The sequence below is a fragment of the Pyxicephalus adspersus genome, chromosome 1 (assembly GCF_032062135.1).
Source record: "Pyxicephalus adspersus chromosome 1, UCB_Pads_2.0, whole genome shotgun sequence".
Taxonomy (NCBI): domain Eukaryota; kingdom Metazoa; phylum Chordata; class Amphibia; order Anura; family Pyxicephalidae; genus Pyxicephalus; species Pyxicephalus adspersus.
Window position 1 is genome coordinate 91,328,096 of NC_092858.1, and position 23,283 is coordinate 91,351,378.

At 36.9% G+C, this 23,283-nt stretch overlaps 1 protein-coding gene across 2 annotated transcripts in view; it reads right to left on the reverse strand.

Moving 5' to 3' along the window:
• Window positions 1–23,283, reverse strand: part of CSMD2 (CUB and Sushi multiple domains 2) — a 576,326-nt gene that overhangs the window by 93,721 nt on the left and 459,322 nt on the right. For both annotated transcript variants that reach the window (XM_072418831.1, XM_072418823.1), the window contains 4 exons: window positions 18,575–18,744; window positions 16,783–16,939; window positions 10,995–11,186; window positions 10,790–10,916 (listed from right to left, as the gene is read on the reverse strand). In XM_072418831.1, the coding sequence (XP_072274932.1) occupies window positions 10,790–10,916; window positions 10,995–11,186; window positions 16,783–16,939; window positions 18,575–18,744 (646 nt within the window). The remainder of the gene's footprint in view (window positions 1–10,789; window positions 10,917–10,994; window positions 11,187–16,782; window positions 16,940–18,574; window positions 18,745–23,283) is intronic.

The window sequence follows — 23,283 nt, forward strand, 5'->3', positions numbered from 1 at the left end:
AGGCAAGCATCGGCTTGTGCGGCTCCGGAGTGTGTACGCCCGCTGTCTCCCGCTCGGTGAGTATTTTTTTTATTTTTTTTCTACTAGGTCTTATTTTCGGGGTAGGTCTTATATTAGGGCAGGTTGGGGGGAAAAGTGCTAGGTCTTATTTTCGGGGTAGGTCTTATATTAGGGCAGGTTGGGGGAAAAGTGCTAGGTCTTATTTTCGGGGTAGGTCTTATTTTCGGGGAAACACGGTAGTATCTTTTTTTTCTTTCACCAAATTTTAACGCCATATTCGGCTTGCCTTGTCATGCCTTTAGGAGTCCTACAATGATCATCTGAAGGGTTGGGGTTTCAGCAGCATACAAGATACAGCCATAACCTTCTCAAACATATCCATGGCCTATTTACTGTACAAAGTTTGAGGAGGGACATGCATCCAGGGGAATATTATTGTGTGAAGGGTAAAGCATGCAAAAAATACTGTTTGGGGCCCAGCTTTGACATTTTTTGCAAAGAACTTAAAGTCTATGTCTATCTGATTGTTGACACCGGAGATCTTGAAGAATACGTCTTGAAATAGCTAAACTGAGCTCTGGGAACCTTTGTTTGTAGTGATCTTACACAGAGACCTTATCACAAGTGTCTCTTTGATTTTCTAATTTCATCTACTTCTTATTTATTAGATGCTTATGTCTACCACATCATACATCATCACAGTGGTTTCAACATACAGCCAAGTTCCAGATTTCATTCCATTATTGCTACATAGAACTTTAATCCTCTACAATAATCCCAAACTAATATGTAATGAAGTTCCAGGTATGGCTGGCTGATTTATTCCATTATGGCTGAAAATACGGGTTTGTCATCCTCAGTCCATAATTATTATTGTGAAGTGTGACAGAAATCCTTTGGTAAAGGACAGTGGATTTAAGATGCTGGTTCTCATTTAGGATGAACACAAGGTAGTTCTTTTGATAAAAAGGCTTCCGAACATCACAAGAGAAAATTAAAAAGCCATTGTGGTTGTGTGTTATTACACTCTGTCAAATCTTTGCCAGCTTTGTCATTGATTAGCATACATTGTACCCAGACACCCATTTGCATTTATATAGGACTTTTATCCAAAATTGCATCCAACTGTGCCGAACAATCTCAGACAGAGCAAAGGGGATTTCAGAGATCAGCTTTAGCACAGGCAGTGAAATGAAACCCGCAGATTCAAACAGACAGTCTGCCAACTACCTGCCCCCCCGGCCTGTCCCTTCCACCCTGGGTGACAGCGACACTTGGCCATAAGGGACCATCTGACCGACTCTGTCCTCTGCAGTGATTCATGACAGTGACAGAGTGAGAAGGGGCCCTGCACTGAACATGTGTCTTGTGTACTGTATATAATGACATTGATAGGCAGGGATGCGTCCACACTGCAGACTGCACATTATCTATCTGTCTCTATTACTGCTATGTCATGGCTATTCTTGGTGTAAGGGAATTCAACATTGTTTTAACTGGTGTTTAAAAATGACTCAGAGGCAACTCTACATCTTTCAATATGTCTGACAAATACCAGCCAATAAATTTCCAAACTAAAGGTGTTTATCAACAGGCCAGGTATCAAGCAGAATAACAACCACTGGGCAGAGACTAAGTCAAACATGAATAAGATTGCAATCCTGGTTAAATACAGACCAAATCTGACTCATTTTACTCTAAAACCATAACCATTGTCCACTGCATGACCCCGGTATTAGATTTGGATCTAGACAACCATTTCTTACAGTGCAAGCCTTATCTTTGTAAAGAAAGTCATAGACTAAAGACAGTAGTTAGGAGACCTCCTATGATAACATTATGAAGAACGAGTGTGGGTTTTGGGCAGACTCTGACATATGTACAGCAGTGACCAAACGTTATTCATGGATCTGTTAGAACGAATCAAAGAACGGCATTTAGGAACAATAGCTATTCATGTCCAAAGTGGAGAACAAAGAGGGGTGTCACCCATTCTTCCCCTTCTCTTCTTCATAGAACAGAAGTTAGGCAGACTCAAACTACCCTTGGTAACTCAAATTTCTATCTTAGAGTTATCTGGAAAATGAAGATTTAGCCATGGTACATCACAATCTAGTAATGAAGCTGGCTGTCAGTGGACTACAACTTCTAGCAGATATCAATGTAATACCATGTAATGGAAATGGATGAGTACCTAAATGAATCATAACTTTCCTGAAACTACTATACACTCAACCTGGCTGCTCTGCCATAAAGGAATTTAGAGGCATAGAGCAATTTGCCATTGCATTGCAGCACTTTGATCTAGATCAGTCTAATGGTTCACAGTTGGGGGGGATGGGGTATTCTACTACACTAATTTCTCTGTATCAAGCATGCTAACCTTTAAATATAATAGCTTCACAAAAAAAGTGTTCTTATGACGGTTCCAAACATAGTTTCTCACTAAGCTAATAGGACAACTTTAGGAAACATTGAGTAAAATACCTTGACCTTCCTTTTTAAAATTTCTAGTTGCCTGGTGGCCAATAGAACCCTCATTTTAGAGCTTCTGAAGTTATGATTTCTAACTTGCTGCATGTTTTTTACAATGTATTAAAGAAAAAAAATGGAGACTACCAAGCAAATGCCATTTATAGAAAGAGTTTAGCAATGGCAGCCTCCGTATGTCTCTCATGAAATCATTTTCTTTGAAGATTTTCTTAGTTTGGAGTTTCAGATCTTACATGGGTTGGTAAAGGGTTTTCCTCCCACTTAAAGTAGAACTAAAGTCTCACTTTGAAAATTGGGGATAAGACAGGTGCTTCCTATTATTCTTACTATTCTTTTCTGCCTAATCACTGCTCAGCTGTCAAATTTTGCAGAGCTGTGCATGCAATAAACTGGTCAGTGTTTATTGCAAGTAATACCTGGCAATCCTGACTTTCCTTATGTCATTCTGGCCTGGCAAAAAAAGGTGGCTGAAGATCGGAACATGAAAGAGAAGGAAGCAGATAACAGCAGTCTCAATTAAATGGGGATAAGGGAGTATCAACAAAGTTCAGTTCTGGTTTAAGTAAAAGCGCTTGGTCCTGACCATTGGCAGCCAAGGGCCATCTGTTTACTCCTAATAATATTTAGGAAACATTGCAATAGGTTTACTCATTTCTTTTATTACACAGCCATATTCATTAGCATTTTTACAGGTTCTCTAAACAGAGTTTATAGCTGCATGATTCTCTTCTCAGTCACCCTGCTTTCATTGTGAAGCTGGAAGTTGGGAACTAGAAGGAAGTGGGGGCCAGAAGTTAGAAGCAGTTGAAAGCCCTTCCTTCTTTTAGCTTTGTCTTTAGGTGATGGCAATTTGGGGTCCTCGCGGGCAGTAAAATTGTTAAAGTTATGAAGTGGTCAGGGAACCTTCTCTGGTCTGGGACCTCCTGTATGGGAGATTGTTCACTGAGTGGACGTGGATTTGTGGTGCTGGAATAGGCTGATGGTAGCTGATTGTGTTTGAAGTGGTGGTATGTGCCTGGGAACCAACATGTAAGTGTGGCGCAGATCCCAGATTAAGATGAGATAGGTCAATGCTTTCAAGGACCTGCAACCTGAGTAATTACACTGGGGAACAATTTTGAACAAATTTTTTATTGACTTAAATTTTTAAGCTTTTTTACACTAAAATAGGAATGCTGATTCTGAGAGTGCAGTTAGTTTTCTTCTACCACATCAGGTTTTTTTCTCTACCGCTTATATTATTGCGATTACTGTAGCGTGGATTTGTATAGGCTATTCATTTACACGCAAGACAGTGTGGTCAGAGGTTGTGCGCTGCTCTACGTAGTGAATAAGCAAAATTAATTTTTCTACAAACACACCTATATCCTTTCTTTCAGATCATGCCTGGCTCTGCTGTTTCTCGTCGTATGTGCCTAAAAAACCCCGATTCATTTTGTTATATCTGTGCCAGTTTCACCATTCCCACCAGCATTTGGAATAACAATAATAAATATAGTAGCAAAACTTTTTTTTACCTTGACGCATATGTATACACGTATCATAAAATGTTTATAACCCACGTCTCTCTGAGAACAACAGGGTATTAGTCAAAACCTCTAATCCAGCATATAGACGTTTCTGTAATTGTTTCTAAAAATACCTGCTGCAGTTTCACTTAAAATTACTGGGCATATTTCAATATATATGTTTGTTTTTTCACAGTATGCCTGGAGGGTACATACAAGTGACATCCATACAAGTGTTGTTCCAAGAAAATGAGAAGATTACTATCATGGTTTAGGAAACTAAATATTTTTTTTTAATACCTACATGCTGCCTTGATATTCCAAAATTTTAATTTCCTCACATTTTTGTGTTTGTCCACCATTAATTAACCCTTGACGTATCTTACATACTGGCATACCAAATAAGCTTTGTAATTATCCTGCTCAAAAAAATCCTTGTTATCCAGTAAAGAATCTTAATGAATTCATGACTGTGTATGGATAAATTTCGTTTGATCATGTACAGAGCCTTTTGAGAATATAAGGGGATTTATCAACAACATAAAACTGTGCCAGACTTGGCAACTGAAGAATGCTAATGTTAAATATAAAACAAATTAGATTACAGAAAAAGCATATTGACTTTAATTTACAAATTAAATTACAAAGAAGGAGACGCAAAAGTCGAAATTGTTTTACAAAAGGGATATCATATTTAACTAGATAGGATAACATCTCTACATTGCCCTTTTCTAGTAAAGGAGACTTTATGGGGTTGACTTACTAAATCATTATCACTTTGCAAAGTGAATAGAGTGATGTTGTGTTCAATTCAATCGTCAAATCAAGTTTAAGCAACCTGTTTTGATATATTTATTTTTAATTTTCCTTGCACTGGTGTATTCAAACTGTTCACAGCTGCATCTTGCCAAATACTTAATATTATTACATATATACAATGAGGCCGATGTACTGAAAGCAGTGGAGAGTCTCTACTTTGCGCTTTGAATTTTTATTATGGTTAAACTCTATTCACTTTGACCAACCAATTATGTGTTTTTGCCTAATTTTTAATATTACTTTTTCTTCTGCTAGCTATGGGTTAAAATAGCTAAATAATCCTCCTGGTTCCAAAGAAAGGGCGTCAGTGTCTTTGCCTGGCGTGGAATAAATTTCCTAACAAATTATTCCATTTCCTTCTCCGTCCGTCACACACAGTTTATGCCTTGTGAAAAGTAATAAGTGAGCCTGATCTGAAATTCAATTGTTCAATTTCTTTGTGTGTGTGATCAGCAGAGGGATTCCTATGCCATTGCTGAATTCCTGAGAGCTACATCTTCCATCAGCAGATTGAGGACAATATTAGGAAATTATATTATAATCAGTCTATCAGCCATATCTTTATAGGACATTTACAGTTTTTAACATCAGAAATATCTTCAGATACAGTCTAGTTTAAAAAAAGAATCACTTCAGACTCCTTCTAAACTGTTAAGTTAATATCACAGGCTGAATGAACAAAGACATTGTGTACAATAATAAAATGGCAGTTCTATTTTTATTGTATCAATTTTCTTTTAGCTATAGGAATTGATAACTGCAGACAACTGAGGTAGCTATTTTGTGGCCTGGACCAACATTTAACCTATCAATCCAGCGGGAACTAGGGATGTCTCCAATTTAAAAAGCAATAGATGTTAAATGGCTGGGTGATATATTTGAATTCTGGTGAATTGACAGGATGGGATAGGGAGGACCAACATCATGAGAAAATTAGATCTAATCTAATGCTCATTAATGTGTTTCTCTTTTATTATCCAATTTTGGTAGGTCCTTGATCGAGCTATATTTTGGAACTGCAGTGGGTCTGTAATCAATTTATTAGGAGAACCAGTCATTTAAAATTATGCTTCTGAATATATTCCTAATATCCGTCAAACTGCATAATGCTTGAACAACAATATCACTAAAAAATTCAAAATGAGTGAAACTATGAACAGAGTGCAGTACATTGTGAACAATGTAAAGGGGCCATTTTTATTTCGTTACATTTTTTGTAAATACAATAGGAAAATATCACTGCATTTACAGAGTTGTCCTATTGCCATAATCAAATGACTTTCGGATAAAAATATATTGTAACAATATACCTATTCAATTACAATACACTATATTGCAATGTTAAAGTGTCACTAAAGTAAAAAACATAAATACATTCATATTATTTTTGTGTGTTGTTAATACACTCTCCTGTAGTTCTAAAAATAAGTGTATAATTAGTCCCCATAAATACCTGTTTTTTTTTATTTCAAAAGATTTTTAGTCAATGAAATAAACTTTTTACATTAGGTTTATTCAGTATCTCTTGAATTAACAACAAATAAACATGTTTCCGAAAGTCAAGGTAGTCTCTGTAGTAGTGCTTGACCTGTCAAACAAATAATACGTAGAAGAGGTAGTTTCTGAGGGAAAGAGTGTCCACTAGGGATGAGCGAGCGAGTTTTTAAAACTCTTGCGGCAAATTTGTCCGTTCTCGCTTACCGAAATTGTAACAAGATTGAATGAAAAACAAATTGCTGCTGGCTGCATTCATTGATTAGCTCAGTGTGTGATCCCCAGCACTAGAGGTTAAATAGTTACAAGTCTACCCATTCAAAACCTCTAGTGCTCTCTAATTGGCTGAGCATCAGAGACCACTAGAGGTTTTCAATGGGGAGACTTGTTCCCATTAAACCTCCAGTGCTGAGGATCACACACAGGGCTGCATGAACGATTGCAGTACTGAGAATCCACTGCGATCCCGGGGCACTAGAGGTTAATTAACCTCCAGTGCCCGGGGATCGCAGTGGAACTGTAGATGAACTCTCAATAGAGTTTCTCCATTGAGAGTTCATCTGCAGTTCAGTTCCCACGGTCACCAGGCTGATAAGTACATTCCGGTGACCGTGGGAACTTTGCGGTCACAGCTGATTGCCTCTACTCAGCTGTGACTGCAGGCAAACTCTAATGGAGTTTCTCCAGTGAGAGTTCATCTGCAGTTCAGTTTCCATGGTCACTGGGCTGTACTTATCAGCCCGGTGATCGTGGGAACTGAACTGCACATGAACTCTCAATAGAGAAACTTCATTGAGAGTTCATCTGCAGTTTCACTGTGATGACCAGCACTAGAGGTTAATAAACCCCCAGTGCCGGGGATTGCAAACAGAAGGATTCCCAGGGCTGCAAGAATGAAGGTAAGTTCAAAGACATGTAGGGTATCTTTAATAGTACAAGTAAACTTGTCATTCCCCATTATCCAATTTAATTTTACCGATAATGGGGCCATTGGTATTGATGGTGACTTCCAAGCCCAGGCCAGTATGATTCTACCTGCTAGAAGCAGATAATTATCAATTAATATATGAATTTTCAATCTTTATTAATTATCAATATCCATTTTGCTCAAAAGGGTTTTTTCCCGGCCAGGGGGAAAAGAAGTTTGTACCACCAATGTGAGAAGAGTGAATACCTTTTTATAAAACTCTTGTGCCACCGGCAAGATCACCAGATATGTTTCAAAGTCCCTTATCTCTCTTCATCATCTGAAAAAGGGGGCAAAAGAACCATGGAAACATTTGGCTAACTTGGTAGGGATAAGGTACCAAAGAGCATTACCTAGTAGTTCAATGCAACCAGGTTTACGTTACGCAAGAAGGGGATTAAAATCTGTCTGTAAAAATCTTACAGGTACTTTCAAATGCCATTCTGCAATATAGGGGAAAAAGAAGAAAGTCTGAAGCTTATAAAAGAGCGAAGCTTATAAAAGAGCGTAAATAGCAGAAACATTTGTATCAGGGTAATCTTTATTTTGAAGTGATTAAGACTCAATATGTGCCTCTCCAATATAAAGTCCCCAACTCTAGGAAAACCATGGCTACTCAACCAGCCAAACCGATGTGGTGGCATTCCTGGTGGGAACTCCGGATTCCCTCAAAGCAGAGCAAGAGGCGTAAAAGCTGAACTAATATCTGGATGGCGTTTCACTCTGTCCCAAACCACTAATGAATATTGTAAGGATGAGCATATCTTGGGTCTCATGTGATTAGATATCCACATGAGGAAGGCAATTTCTGTCTCCATATGGGGCTGAGCCTCTATATCCACCCATTGGGGTCTTTGAAACAATAACATACATGAAAGTTGCGCTACCTGCGCAGCCCTATGATAGAACCTGAAGTCAGGTACACTCAAACCTCCTTTTGCTTTAGGGGAGCGCATAGTTGTACGATTGATACGATTCTCTATTACGACCCCAGATGAATTTAATGACCTTAGATTGAAGCACATCGAGTGAAGAATTTAAATCTGGGGTAGTGCATATTGCTATTGCTAGCAGTTCGATTACCAGAGGGAACAGCAGGGGTGAGAGGGGGCAAACTTGCCTTGTGCCCTTTTTTGATGGAGAATTCATCAGGTAAAAAGGAAACTTTTGCTTCAGGAGATTTGTATCAAGTACCCAGGATCCGCAAAAAGGTACCTCCAAAATTCATGCGATTCATAACATAGGTAATCCAACAACAGACTGCAAAACAGCCTTTTTGAGGTCTAAGGATAAAAGCATGGGTCTCCTGGTTGAACTCTTGTCTTAGGTAGTGGAAACTTCTGAATTAAAGTCTATAGACTGCCTGGTTTGATCGGGGGCTGATCAGGATGGATATAGCTACTGAGTAAAGAACTCAAGTGGAAGGAAAGGATCTTGGTTAGGATTTTGAAATCACAATTGACAAGTGAAATGGGGTGATAGTTGGATGCAGGTGAAGAGTCTTTGCCCAGTTTGAGAATTACACTTATGTAAGAACTGCAAATCTTTAATACCTGTGGCTACAATTCAAGCTCTGTTCAGAATATCTTTATTTGTTGTTCCTAATGTGAGGACTGTGACTTTAGATCTTCAGTGGTGACTGCAGTGTACATAAATGCAAATGCAGTAGGATCACCAACAGATTACTTAATAGGTATCATCCTCTTCAGTGTTGTCAAAGTTTTATTTCATAACAACAACAAAAAAAGTACTTTGCTAAGTAACTTTTTGGATGGTTTACATCTTTCAGTGACTGATTTACAATTGTATTATTATTTTGTTATTTTTTTTAGCTGGAACTCTAAGTAACTATAACAGCTAAAAACAAAACAACACTGACAATTTCGGCAGCAGCTTCACAGGCACAGTACGTTGCAGGCTGCATACATAGTAAAGTTTTGACATTTTGACAAGCTGTTTAAACAGTGCGTATGACAGGTACATATTGCCACAATGGTTTTAAGTAATATGGCTGAGTTTGTCTAGAGCACAAGTCTGGTAGTCAGGGCAATTTATTAAGGGCCATGTTATTCTGTACTTGGGGTTTCGCTAATATGATACATCAGGCCATTCAGCCAGTGGGGATTATTGAAAACAAAAGAAGTTTAGCAAGCAATACTTAGAATTCCCAGACAAGGGATTCAGGTATATGAAACAATTTTATCCTCATACTGTAAGGAACTTACCCGCCCTGCGAGCCTGCGGTGTCCCTGGGGTTCCCAGCCACAGAGGGAGCCTTTGAATGTGGTTCCTGCTCCCAGCACTGTGCAAATGCAAAGTAGTGCACGTCCTAGGGGTACTGTGGGAAGAGGTGCGCGTGTTACCATGCGTCCCTCTTGTACCCCCCGAGGGCGTGGCACTCGGCTGCTTTGCCCCAGGGCGGGACATAGTTAGTTGGTCGTGGTTTGTGTGCCCAGGCGCATTACACATACACCATGGAAATTTAGCAATGCTTTATGCATTAAAGGGTAACTACGAGGAAATATATTAAATTCTGTTTAATATATGGAGTTACCACATGCAATAATACAATATTATTTTATACTTATATATAATATATTTTATATATTCATATTTAATATAAAAAAACACTTTTATTTTACACATTTTAATTTTTGTTCATATCTGTAAACAGAACAAAGTGTAAAGCAACAGTCACAGCTAAAGGGGTTTGGGACAAACAATTTATTATGGGGGTTCTTAAAGCACTTTTATTTACGTGGTTTAAACCTTTTTTATCCAAAAGAAAAAAACTATTTCGGTGACTTTCAATGGTTGTAGTTAGGCTATACTTTGTTACTGAAAGCCTGTTTAAAACTACATGTTTCTCTGAGGCTTCCCTGTTCACAGAGTGACAACATTATTGTACAGTTTCACTCAGAACAAGCAGCATTGTCAACCTGTTAAAAAAAGACGAAATAATGGATCTGATGGCAAGATCAACACATAATAAAACTTTGTTAATTGTCTAACTCATTTCTTGGTTGATGGATATTCAGCATATTCTGAGCCCTTTTCTCCCAAAGCTATATGTTCTTAGACCACCTCTTTTATTCACTGGATTTAGCTATATATACAGCACCATTTTGGGATCTCCCGAAAGCAATTATCTGTCTGTATTACACAGAGAATTACAGAGACCTATTGAGGATGTCACTGGAACTAAAATATGGTATTTATTGCAAAACAAAAAGTTTTATGTACTATTTGCCTTAATGTTTTGATGGGGTAGGGGAGAACCAGGTAAGGTAAAAAATAAATATCAAGATGCCAGTACCAAACCTATAATTAAAAATGACAATTGTGTAATTCCCCATCACTTTTAAATCACTGACCCAGACCAAAAAACTGTTGGAAATGTAATAAATGAATTGCATTCTTTTGAAAAAAAGTCTAGTTAAATGTAACAGTTGTTCTTTGTGCCACTGTACTTAATAAACCTATTGGGAGCATTAAAATGATCACTTACCCAATAGTGCAGCCAGCATCTGCCTCAATAATCCAAACACAATTCAGATTGTGATCATAGGGTGAAGGATACCCAGGTGACAAAACTCGGCCAACTTTCTCTCCATGGATTACACCACCGCACTCCGCTACAGTGAAACACACAGTGTCATGGATGTCAAACAATACCATGTAACATTTTATTTTTTAATTTTTATTTTACCTACCTACACACAAAGGGAGTGGCTGGTCCCAAACTCTGCGTTCACCAGTCAAACAGACTAAAACACGGCTGCCGCGTAAGCTATACCCGGGATCACAGTTAAAAGTCACAGAGCTTCCTGCAAAATGGCCCTCGTCTTTTTCCTTGTAGCCATACAAAGGTGTCCCTGGGTCCTCACACTTAATCAGCTCAAAACCTGCAGTATTAAGACAAGGACATTAAGAGAAAACATGATAATGCTTTGACTGCCTCTGGCACCGTCACTTTGTCAGCGGGAATATAATTACAATGAATGCCAGGTTTCATGGCAGAAGTGCTGAAGCTGCGTGACAGTCTTGTCACTGTGCCATTGGATTTGGCTATAGGGGACAGCATCTAAATATAAAATGTTAAAACAACCTTATTTGATAATTCAGATAAATTATATGATAATAAGTCAGATGTGTAAAAACAGACAAAATTAAAAAAAAAAAAATTACTGCAAAAAAAAAAAAAACGGCTAAATAATAAGTCTCGCAGGATGGTCATTTGCTCTCCAAGCAATAAAGACAGAAGCCTTCAGTATTTCATCTGACAGCCAATTAGCTACTGAATTGTGGCAGTTGTAATGCCATAGTCAGAGTCATAACTAATAAATCCTTAAAGAGCAAGACTAAAAATTCCTCTGTGGGTTATTTAAAACTACAGCATGACACATCATTACACAGCACTGCAACTCTCTCCCTCCATGATATGAAGAACTATTTAAATATTTAAATTAAATTAAACTTCATTTTTTAGTTTAATACACAGTCTAGAGAAAGAAAATTAGTCCTGCAGATACATGCCTACATGAATATACCCAATATGTATAATGCTCATGTGTACCCAACAGCATGTCACTCCTATTGGCACCCTAGCAGAGAACTAGTGTAACTAACTTGTATAATTGGTAAGTGCTGAGATCACCAGCACTTTTATTTTTTTATTGCAGGGATTTATTGCTATTTAAATTTGAGGCAGTGGTTGAAAGCAAGATTTTGCAATATCCTTCATTATTTCACAGATGAAACTTAACTGCCATATTATTGTAGATTGCCAATTGTTCAAAAAGCCAGGCACAATGTTATTAATTTGATTGATACCATTTATTCTGCTACAGATGTCAGTTACTTTTTGCTATACAGATATCTGTAGCCCCAATGTTTTGTCTTTTTGTGTTTTTATTTGTATTATGTATTATTGGCTTCTTTTAAATAAATTGAATTAAAAGCCAAGTTTACATTCCACACTGTGCTCTGTGTGTTTGTGTTCTTTAAAGAATGGGGGATTAAACATCTCCGAGGTTGATCTCTAGTTATCTACTAGTTACCATATTCAAGGCTCATCAATACTGAACAGTCTATTCCCCTGACGATACCTCAGGATTTGTTTAATATATTAAACGGGATAAAATTATAATGTGTGCCGTGCATTGAAATCTCTGTCAAAAATTATAATGAGGAATATATGACAGGATCTACAAGCTTTGACTCAGGATGATTCTGTAATAAGACTGCTTATTAACTTCAGGTACAAAGGACAAATGCTTTGCTTTCCTATAAGATCATGAAAAGATAGCAGGTAATGAGACAATCCTCAGAAGCCTTTTGTTGCTTTGTTCCTCATGTGGAAATCGTCAATTAGAAAAAAAATTGAGCGAAAGTCTCTCACCAAAAGTCTGCCAGCCTACTGATATGATTAAATGAAGGAGAACTGTGTGGACAGTAAGTTTAGTGACTGTCCAAGATGGGACGATGCAAAGACTAATGAAATAGATGAAATGAGTCTATAAAACGAAGCAGTGGTGTCAGCAAGGCACAGGGCCAGCTAAAATAATGTAAGGTCGTAAAAAATAATTTCCCAAAAAATGTTGGCAAAATAATGGATAAAAAAAATGTACACAACTAAAAAGGTAACATAATAATATAATTAATATAAGGCAAATACATTATTTTTTAAGGAAACGTGTACTGAGGGAAATGTGAAGTCTGTTACAGTGGACCTTTTTTCTGAATTGGCTGGTTGTCACCGGCCTTGGAAGGGTACAGAAAGTTAAAGAAAAAGGTACAAATGAAATTAAAATTCCTTGTGTTAAAATTCAACTTACCATTCTAATCATCTGCAAGTAACTTCAGTATAGCCTATAATCAAGCTGTTTTGGCTTGCATGATGAGAGAAGAAGTTCTAATACTAAAAACCCATATAGAGCCTTCTATTAAAAAACTGAAATGGGGGTCACGACAACTTTAGTAAATCAGCCTCAGTGGATCAGCATAAAATCCAGAGACCTAATATATTTATCTGTAGCAGCTTCCATATTACAATACTACAGATTTTCTCTAACTAACACACATTGAGCCAGATCTATTAAAGCTTTGAAAAAAAACTAATAAAAGAGAAACTATCATGAGTGAACATGGGTGATCCAGTCAACCTGGTCTATTGGTTTATCTTGGAGCGCTTTATTAAATCAGGCCCATTGTGTGCACAACATTATGCTTTAAAAAAAAATATTTACTTGTATATTATAGAAAATTACTAGGAACCCATTAAGGTGTTACTGCAATACAAATCAAAGTGCATTTAATGCGTTAGCTAGTTGTGGTGCCATTTGTTTTTGAAGAGCGCTTCACTTTATTAAGGCAATTCAGTTCAATGCATGTGAACTGCAGAAAATCACAGCACTTAGTAACACTCTACTGTGCAATGCAACACATCAGGAAGCACAGGTCTGAATAGAGGTCAGTTCTTATAGATGTTTGTCTGTATATTCTTAGATATAGAAAGGCCACATGGTAGTAAAATTGTGGTCATCTGCAATGTAAAAATATACCTATAACTCTATCTACAATTTTCAATGCCTGAACAGGAATGAAAATGAAATCAACAATTGCTTCGCCTAAATTTGTATATAATTTCTCCGTAATGAACCCTAAGCTAGCTAGAGTCTACTCTCAATAGACATAGAGAGGAAATGAGCAATCATTTCAGTGGCTGTTGTGAAATCTAAAAATATTTGTATCCAAAATACCTATAACTACTGGTAGTAAGAAGGGCATGTGTTCTTGTCGTTTCACTGCATATTCTAAATATGTTACCACTTTTATTTTTAAGCAGAGATTCTTGGTAAAGGTCACAACCTAAGAACTACTAAAGCAGGGGTCGGCAAAGTTTTATGGCCACTAAGCCATTTATGGGTTGGGCGGGAGCACACTAGGCCGGACCCACCCCAATTGCTCCGCCCACCACCAGGGAACACCCCCTGAAGTGAAATCGCTTTTCTCCGTATGCATTGCGGAGGAGAGGGATTTACCTTCAGGGAGCTTTCCCTATTTACTGCGACGGCGGAATATCAACGCCGGCTGCGGTAAATAGGGTAGCAACTGCAAGGGGGTGGCACAGGAGCTCCAGCGGCTCCGGTAGTTCCTAACGCCCCCTGGCCGATCCGCCGGCAAGCCGCGGCCCTGGAGGGCTGGAACGAACTAGCAGCTAGGCTGTATCTGGCCTAAAGGCTGGAGTTTGCTGATGACTCTGCTGAAGCAATGTTTGCATTTTCCTAATAAAGGTTACAATGAACTATTAGTAACATTTTTTATGTTTAGGAAACAAGCAGAGTCTAAACAAGCTACCTAAAAAAGGTAACATTGCTAAAATGTTAGAACAAAATATTCTGTGGTGGTATTTCTGAAGATTTTACTGACAAATGGCACATAAGTTGCACATAAGTCTATCATAAAATGGGAGATTTTTTCCCTCCATTTAGAACAGTAGGCAGAGTTAGCAACATCCTTTATGTCCCAATGGCCAAATGAACATCCAGAACATACAGTGCAAATATACCTTAACATTAGAGATCAATTCTTTCCAAACTGCATGCAGTAGTTTCCGCCATTTCGGCAGTCATCAATGCACTTTATGGAAGTCATGGCTCCTGTAAAGTACAGCCTGGGACTCAGAAAGCATGTATAACCATTATTTAACCTCCCGACCGTTAAGCCCGACCTTCGTATGGGCTAAAAAAAGTTGCTCTTTTCGTTAAGCCCGAGATTTTCCGTACATTAAAATCCCCACTTACCCAGGTAAGTGGGGATTTTAATTTAGGGAAAATCTCAGTCCCCCTGTGCTCATCCAGCGTCAGGTTCGTGTTCCAGCATCGTCCTCCGTCGATCGTCATCCGTCGGTCTCCCTCTCCAGCGTCGGGTGCCTTCTCGTATACCAGCGGGACCAGGTAAGAACCCGGCCAGCATCTTGTGTTCCGCTGGCCAGCCGGCGGAACACAAGGTGCCGGCCGGCTTCTTACCTGGTCCTGCTGATCATCCAGCGTCGTTCTCGTTCCAGCGCCGGGTGATCTCTGAAACAAGAAGCCGGCCGGCGGAGGAAAAAAACAGCCGGCCGGCGGAGGAAAAAAACAGCTTCTTGTGCGTGCGTGCGCGATGATGTCGGCGCGTGTGCGGGAAATTCAAATTGAAACTCATTCATTCATTTTGTATTGGATTGGATACAGGAGTTTGTATTCAATCCAATACAAAATGAGAGTTTGAATTTTGTTCCCATTTTGTATTGGATTGAATACAAAGTCCTATATCCAATCCAATACAAAATAATGGAAAATATATTTATGTGGTTTTGTCTATAGGTATGTGACGGACACTAGGGAGGTGTTTTAGAAAAATATATTACTATACAGTATACCGAATTATCGCATTTTCAGTATTGGATTGAATACAAACTCCTGTATCCAATCCAATACAAAATAATGGAAAATATATTTATGTGGTTTTGTCTATAGGTATGTGACGGACACTAGGGAGGTGTTTTAGAAAAATATATTACTATACAGTATACCGAATTATCGCATTTTCAGTATTTTTCATTTATTTATGTATTCTTGTTTAAGCTGAATTTTGTGTTTTTCCTTTAATTTTATTAAAAGTAATTTTTTTTTTTTTTACATGATTGTGTGTTTCAAACATTTTTTATATTCATTATATCTACTAGACCCCTATTCGGACATATTTCTGTAAGTTACAGGTCTACAATTTAAAAAAAAAAATTTCATGAAAACCTGTAACGCTTTTGGAACAGAAATCTAGACCTCAGTGTAACGCCCAGGTGGTTAAAGCCCATTTTATTGAAACATGGAATAGTCCTTTAATTTTGTTTTTGATATGTGATGAAAAAAGACATATATATATATACCTTCTCTTTTTGGAAAGCTTTACTGTGGTTTAGTTAGTTCACATTGGTTTAGTTGAAGGGCTTCCGTTCATCTCTTCCTACTATATAGTTATACTCACAACATTATTTTAAGAGAAACATTTCCACAAACCATGGAGACACACAGATGGGCTGCCCTGAAACCATTCTAATTACTTGCTAGTATAAAAGGATTAATGAAGAATATTTAGGTTATAGTTAGGAGATATGACTATGAAAGGAAAATAAGATTGTGAGCCCCATTGAGGGACAGCTAGTGATATGACTTTGGACTTTGTGCAGCGCTGCGTAATATTACGGTGCTATGTAAATACTAGTAAATAATAATAATATTTCTTTAGCTCATTTTTTTCCAAATGTGAAAGAAAAACAACAAACTTTATAAAAAAAGCAGTAAAAATGTATGAAAAGCTAAGTGTAAAAGAAAGGAGATTATCAAAATAATGTTGATCTAGTTTAGGAAATTGCTATGTAGACAACAAAGATCGAGGCATGTTTAAATTAAATTATTATAGTTTTCTTTTACATAAAACATATTTAGAGCTTTGACTCACTGGAATAGTACAGTTCAAATCCTTTACTGGTATTTTCTGCATTTGTAATGAATTCAAGCCACAAAGCACTGGATGTGCTGTTCAGACTCCGCCCCAACATATCTGAATGGCTAAATGTTCCAAGAAGTCTGGCAGAATTATTATGCCCATCATACACCTGCAAAAGAAGGAAAGAAAAGATTATATTGAGTATGAATGTCATGATATATATTTTAATACTTGACCTTATTTAAAATTTATGTTATTTAGGCATTTCTGGGATATGAGTTGAGAATGCTTGTTCACAAATAGACAGCTCCTAATGTGGGATTTTCAATGATCACAAAGATGTGTTATAGGTGATTTCCTAGATATACTGTATGTGCCCAATATAGATTCTAAACATTATGCCTACTGCTTCAGATAAAAAGAACAGTTGCTCTAGTCCAGTGTTTCTCAGTCTTGTAACATAGGAGAACCCCCTGAAACTTCAGGGAACCTCTACTATATTTACTATATCCACACATTGGTCAAGGAACCCCTAGCAACATCTGGTGGAAGCCTGGTTGAGAATCACTACTCTAAGATTGTTCTGCCACAGAGAATAAGTCAAGTAATCCTCTTTGCTCATAAACTTACACATTTGTTGAATATCTAAAGATAATTATATAGGCACATATAAGGACAAAGACTGACTGCTAAACTTCAAAGTTCCAATGGCCCTGATTTATTAAAGCTTTGGAAGAATGGAGAAAATAGACCATCATGGGTAACCCTAGATGATCCAGTAAACCTGGAATGAATTTGGTTCATTGGGATTGAAATCATTTAATTATTTTTAAGAAAACATTTTTAGGTTTGCAGGATTACCCAGGTCTACCAATGACAGTCTATATTCCCCAGCCCTAGAGAGATTTAATAAATCAGACCCAATAATGGGTAGCATGGGCTAACATTTCAGATACCTTCGGCTTTATGGATTCATTTATTTTTATACTGCCAGCTATATACAAGATGTTCACAATTTAATTCAGTAGAATTTTACAAATAACACTTTTATATAACTGTGTTACATGTATACATATGTAGCTCAGTGCCCAGAACAGAAGCCCTGACTCGAATAAATATTGGCTAAAATGGCAAAATAATGGGGAATGCATAGATCAATATATACCATAAAAGGCTAAAATGTAAAATAAAATATTAGGCTGTAAATTGAATATTAAGATATCCTTTTATGAATCATCCTTCTACTGTTTGGGGCGGGCTTATTTGACATTTATTTTGTCCTGTAAAATGTAATCCCACTTTTATAGAAAAAAATATATCAGTTTGGGGACATAGTGAAATATTCAGTTAGAAAAAAGATAAAAAATACAAATTTCTTTACAAAATATACATTTATCCCAGTATTTTCCAGATGTATGTCCTGTAGTGTACTTCAAAGTAAAGGTGTAGATAGGGCCTGATTTAAAAAAATTGTCCAAAACTGGATAAGTATCATTGGAGAACCTGGGTGATCCCTAGTTTCTCTTCTCCAGTCTTGGAGAACTTTAATAAATCAGGCCCATTTTGTCTGCAACACTTTCAGCAGTAGGCAATCTTTAAATGTATATATACTAACAAACAAAGACAGATACATCAAAACTACTGAATACACTGAAAAATACAGTAAAAATCCTATTTTTTTACTTCCTTGACCTATGAAGAACCACTTAGTAGCATTTAATATAGATTCTAATATCAACTGCACAGCACTTTATTTGTCAAACTTTTTCTGTCTTTGAACAATAAAATAAAAAAGATTTTAAACCTTCAGCTGATCTCCAGGGGCAAGATCAAATGTCCGGGCCCTAAGTTGAACACCTTTGCCAGGTTGGCTTTGGATGGAGTAGATGCACTCATGATGGTTGCTGTAGTTGGCCGGGTAATTAGGTGACAACAAAACACCCTGCGTCCCAGTGACAGATGCTCCACATTCAGCTGAAAAAGAAGATGGGGCAAAGGAGTTAAGGTCTACAAAAAGACCCATGATTGTTAATTGTTAAAAGGGAGGGGAACATTTATCCATATCTACCACCTATTAAATCATGCTAATTATTTTACTAGTAAAAGCTATAAACTATTTCATTGTATGTCCCCTAGTTCACACTGGTTTCATTCTGCATTAAATCAATGTTGGCATAACCAGTACTCATCATGTTCATCATGACAATCCTATTTGACCACTAGAATGTCATATTTCCTTAACGCTTTTTTAAGCAATGTTATCTTAACTACCACGTTAAGATTAAACCAAGTTAAATGGGATTTTAAATATACTTCATATTGTTCTAAAAGGATGAGGAGTGTAAAAATCACTGACACTGCACTGCGAACCTGTTACAATCTAACACCTTCCTCTACTTTGCCACACTAGATTGACTCAAGTCTTGCTGCATGAACTGAAGATGTTAAGCTGTGCTGTGAGAGCCTTTGCACATTTTAAAGAGTGTGAATTTTCTATTATCTTCTATGAAACATTCAGCTCTAGGTCTTCTGATATAAAAAAAAAAGTTTGCACGATTGTACATGTAAGCTATTATAAAGCAGGGTGCTGAGAAAATATTGTTTCCACAAAAATAGAAGTTTACCTGAGCAATAAAATTACATTTAATTATCTTTTGTAGGAAGATAATTAACCAAGTCTGACAAAAGGAATAAAAATAGGTTAACATTAGCTCTAGATGTTGAAAAGGCAATAATAATGTAAACGCAGCATGTTGTTGCTCGATATAAAGACATTCAAGGCTAAGTTAGGACATATCTGTCCTACTAATAATTTTAAATATGAAAAAATAGTATTCTAAAACACAAATATTATAAGTAATTTCTTATCTATTTTTATGCAAACGCTACTTCTCTCCATTGTTGCATAAACCCTATTAATTAACTTTTTTTTTACCTTGCATTGGCAATTGTTATATCTGTTTGGCAAGTGCAAAAACTACATGTTCATTTTCCTAGAATTCCAGTGCTGTCTTGTGCACTCTAATGAATTATTATCTCCAAAAGTGTTATCAGCCTTTTCCTAGCTCATCTTTGTGAACTACTATTCTGTATTCTTAACATATTCCATGCCATATAGTGTCAACATTATGTATCTATACATACAGTGCAATGAGCAAGAATTGCCACTCTAAGACAAATATTTTTTACTGACAGGATCACTAGGTGAAAATGTAGGCAAAGGTGGCATTAAAAAGAAAATAACGCAGCTACCATATCTACACTTCAATTATTCTTTACTTCCCGGACTGTCCTATCCTTCCCTATTTTATTTCTCTGATATTTGCAAATTACAAGTAATAGGACAACTTGGTGGCACTCCAAGAACATGCCACATTGCCAAAAGAAATTTTTTGACCCCCACATTTTTGCATTAAGCCTTAGTGTAGTGTAAAGATTATTTTCAGTGTGATACATAAATTCGGTCATTTTTTAACTAGGAACAAATCTGGATTTTGAAGTGAAGTAGTATAGCAAAAGTGTTAGTTTAAGGGAGAGTGCTATTGGAGTTCTAATGTCTTTATTCTGTGAAAAGAGCACCCTAAATCGCTCTCAAGAGTAATCTTACAAATTATTCTTTCCGTACATTAAGTGCTAGGGTAATAGTCATATTAAGGAAAACCTATATACATATGGCTTCCTAGTTCAAGATTAGCAGTAACAAAGCAGGAAAAGCACATACAAATGGAATTTGCACCCCCTTAAAATAACAAGTACATAATTAAACATTTGCCAAAACCTTCAATATTTAAGGAACCTGCTGTTCCTTAAATAATACCGGCTGTGGAAATTGATTACATTGCAAGTATATTCTGTTAGAGCCTGGTTTCCCTTAATTTTAAAATTTGGGTGCCTAGTTAAGACTCTATAGGAAGAAAAAGTTTTGCAACTTCAAAGTGGACTTCAAAGGGGCATGTGCATTTTTTGCATTAAAAATTGACTAGATTTTAGGTAGCTTTGCATGTGCAACATGTGTTGACACATGTACATATTATTTTGTTTAAAAAAAAAACTATAGGAACATAAGCAACAATAATTAGGTTAATAATAATATTAATAAACAATAATAAATACTTAAATATCAATGTGTAAATATGATGAAAAATTATATACATTATACTCTGATGCTGATGGTGTTTCTTGCTGTCATGTATTTTACAATATTTAAACCGTTTATTTTCATTAAAAGTTTCAAAATTTTTTTTGCAAAACAGCAGAGACCAGTTTAACACAAAGACTGATAATATTCAGCTTACACAAAAAGGACATCAAAATGTATTATCATGATCACGATATTTAATTTAACAATCTGAAATAAAATAAGAACTCTGACTAAATCTCAGACCTTCACACAGTCTTCGGAGGGTTTGCTACCTAATTAAACATGGAATTCAAAAGTAGCTGTAATTCCTTTTAGCAAACTGAAAACTTTTCCTATTTGCCAGATTCATGACAACATATCTTTACTATTACACAGATCATTGGCTGTCTCTGCATTTTCCTGTAAAGATTGTAGGTTTGATTGAGTCTTAAGGTATGTGAACCATAAAATCAGGAGAGGTGTTTTCTTGTGAAATGAAAATCTGACCAAGTTAAATTTACACATTGGTTTGACTTCTACACGTGTGTGGCAAACAAGGTATAGTAGAAAAGCTAACTTGAAATAGTAACATCATCCTGGTTTAGTTTGATTCAAACATATAAATAAAAGGTACTCCTCAAGAGTCTGTAGTTAGAGCTGAGCAATGGTAAGTTTCAAAGGGCTATGCAGGTTCACACATGGACTTCCTAACACTTATGTTTCTGGAAGAAAAAAAACACACATTAGAACATTTTATATCTACATAAAGTTTATTTATCAAAGCTAGATGTGTCACTCCTATTTAGATTCCAAGTTTTAGTTTGTCTGTGTCACATGGGGAAAGTTCCTTATCTGAGATGCAGTCTTAACAATGTGATCCCCCTTTTGAATATTTTTCTTCAGAACAGGTATTTCCATTGAAAAATTTACCCTCACCTCTAATTCTGGTGACACTGGTATTTTACTTTGACAATTTCTGATGTCTGGTGTTTTACTTTGTATGAGTAGTAAATAAACCAAAGGCTACATTCATTTATTGTAATGTTTAATCATTTCAGAGCTGTGTTTTTGATAACGAACATAAGTGTGACAACCTGTTTCCCTTCTTGAGTCCATAACATTATGGCAGAACATATGTCAATCACATTTTTGACATAGTAATGTATTATGAGCAACCAAGCCATGTAAAATGTCACACAATGTAAACAAAGTTGTATAAAATGATATATAGGCGAAAAATACCTCTCCTTAAAAGAGTTTACTTGAAGTAGGAAAAACAGCCAAACCTTCATCTTTTACAAAACTGATTAAGAACTCCAAGTTTCACCAGTTCTTTATATACCACCCTCTTTGAAGGATTGTCACCAGTGGCATAGCTACAAAAATCAATGACATTAAAAGTGAATTAAGGTAAATAAAAAGAAAAACACATACATGTAAAACGTAGAAATATATTTCAAACTCACCTGTTCTACTTTAGCTCTGCCAGCTTTTTCTTGACTGTTCATCTGTTGTTGCAATGAATGCTGACAGAATCATCATTCTGGTCATATCCTTACTTTTTTTGACAGGTAATCGTTGAAAAAAATGTGGTAGGAATTGGGCATTTCCAATTCTTCATTTAGTTTTGGAGTGTCAGTAGTAGTAGTAGCGGAAAGTGGATATGCTTGTGACTTTTGTGAGAAATCTTGTGGCCATGCTTTACCATGTAGCTGAAACTATGTAGCTAGCTCTAAGGTACATTCTGGTTGAAGGCATATGGCCAAGTCTGTTGCTGGTTCTGGTTGAAGGGAATCATTTTGTTTTGCTGCTGGTTGTTAAGTCACCATGTCTGGTAGAAATAGGCTGCTGTGATGTCTGTATATTGAAGAATACCTGGTAGAAGAACTTCATCAGCAGTCCTATGCACCACAGCTCCTTGTTGCCTGTTTGCTTCTAAGCAGCCTGTGCCTCCTTCTGGCCTGACCTCTTTGTTGTTGTCACCATGCCCTCCTCTGCCAACTGTCCTCTCTATGCTTGAATCTGAATCCATAACTTTGCAGCCACTTGTGGGTGTCTAGGTACACTCCTTTTGCATCCCAGGCAGCAATAATTTGAAAAAAATGTGTTTCCTTGAAAAGCTGCTCACAATGTGGCAACCCACCACACACTAAAGAAAATCTAAAATGCAATATGTCCTTCAAGAAACCCGCATAAGGCATTTAATTATATGTTTACACAAAAGTGCACCAAACCCTTAGATTTGTGAAAAAACATAGTAGCTACCTGATGCTGCTCATTGACCCACAGCACCAAAGAAGAAGAAACTCCTTCTCATAGGATTCCTAGAGTGTATAGGGTAGGTCAGGGAGGGTTTGAAAAAGGTAGTCACTGTATGTCTGTTTAAAGTATCA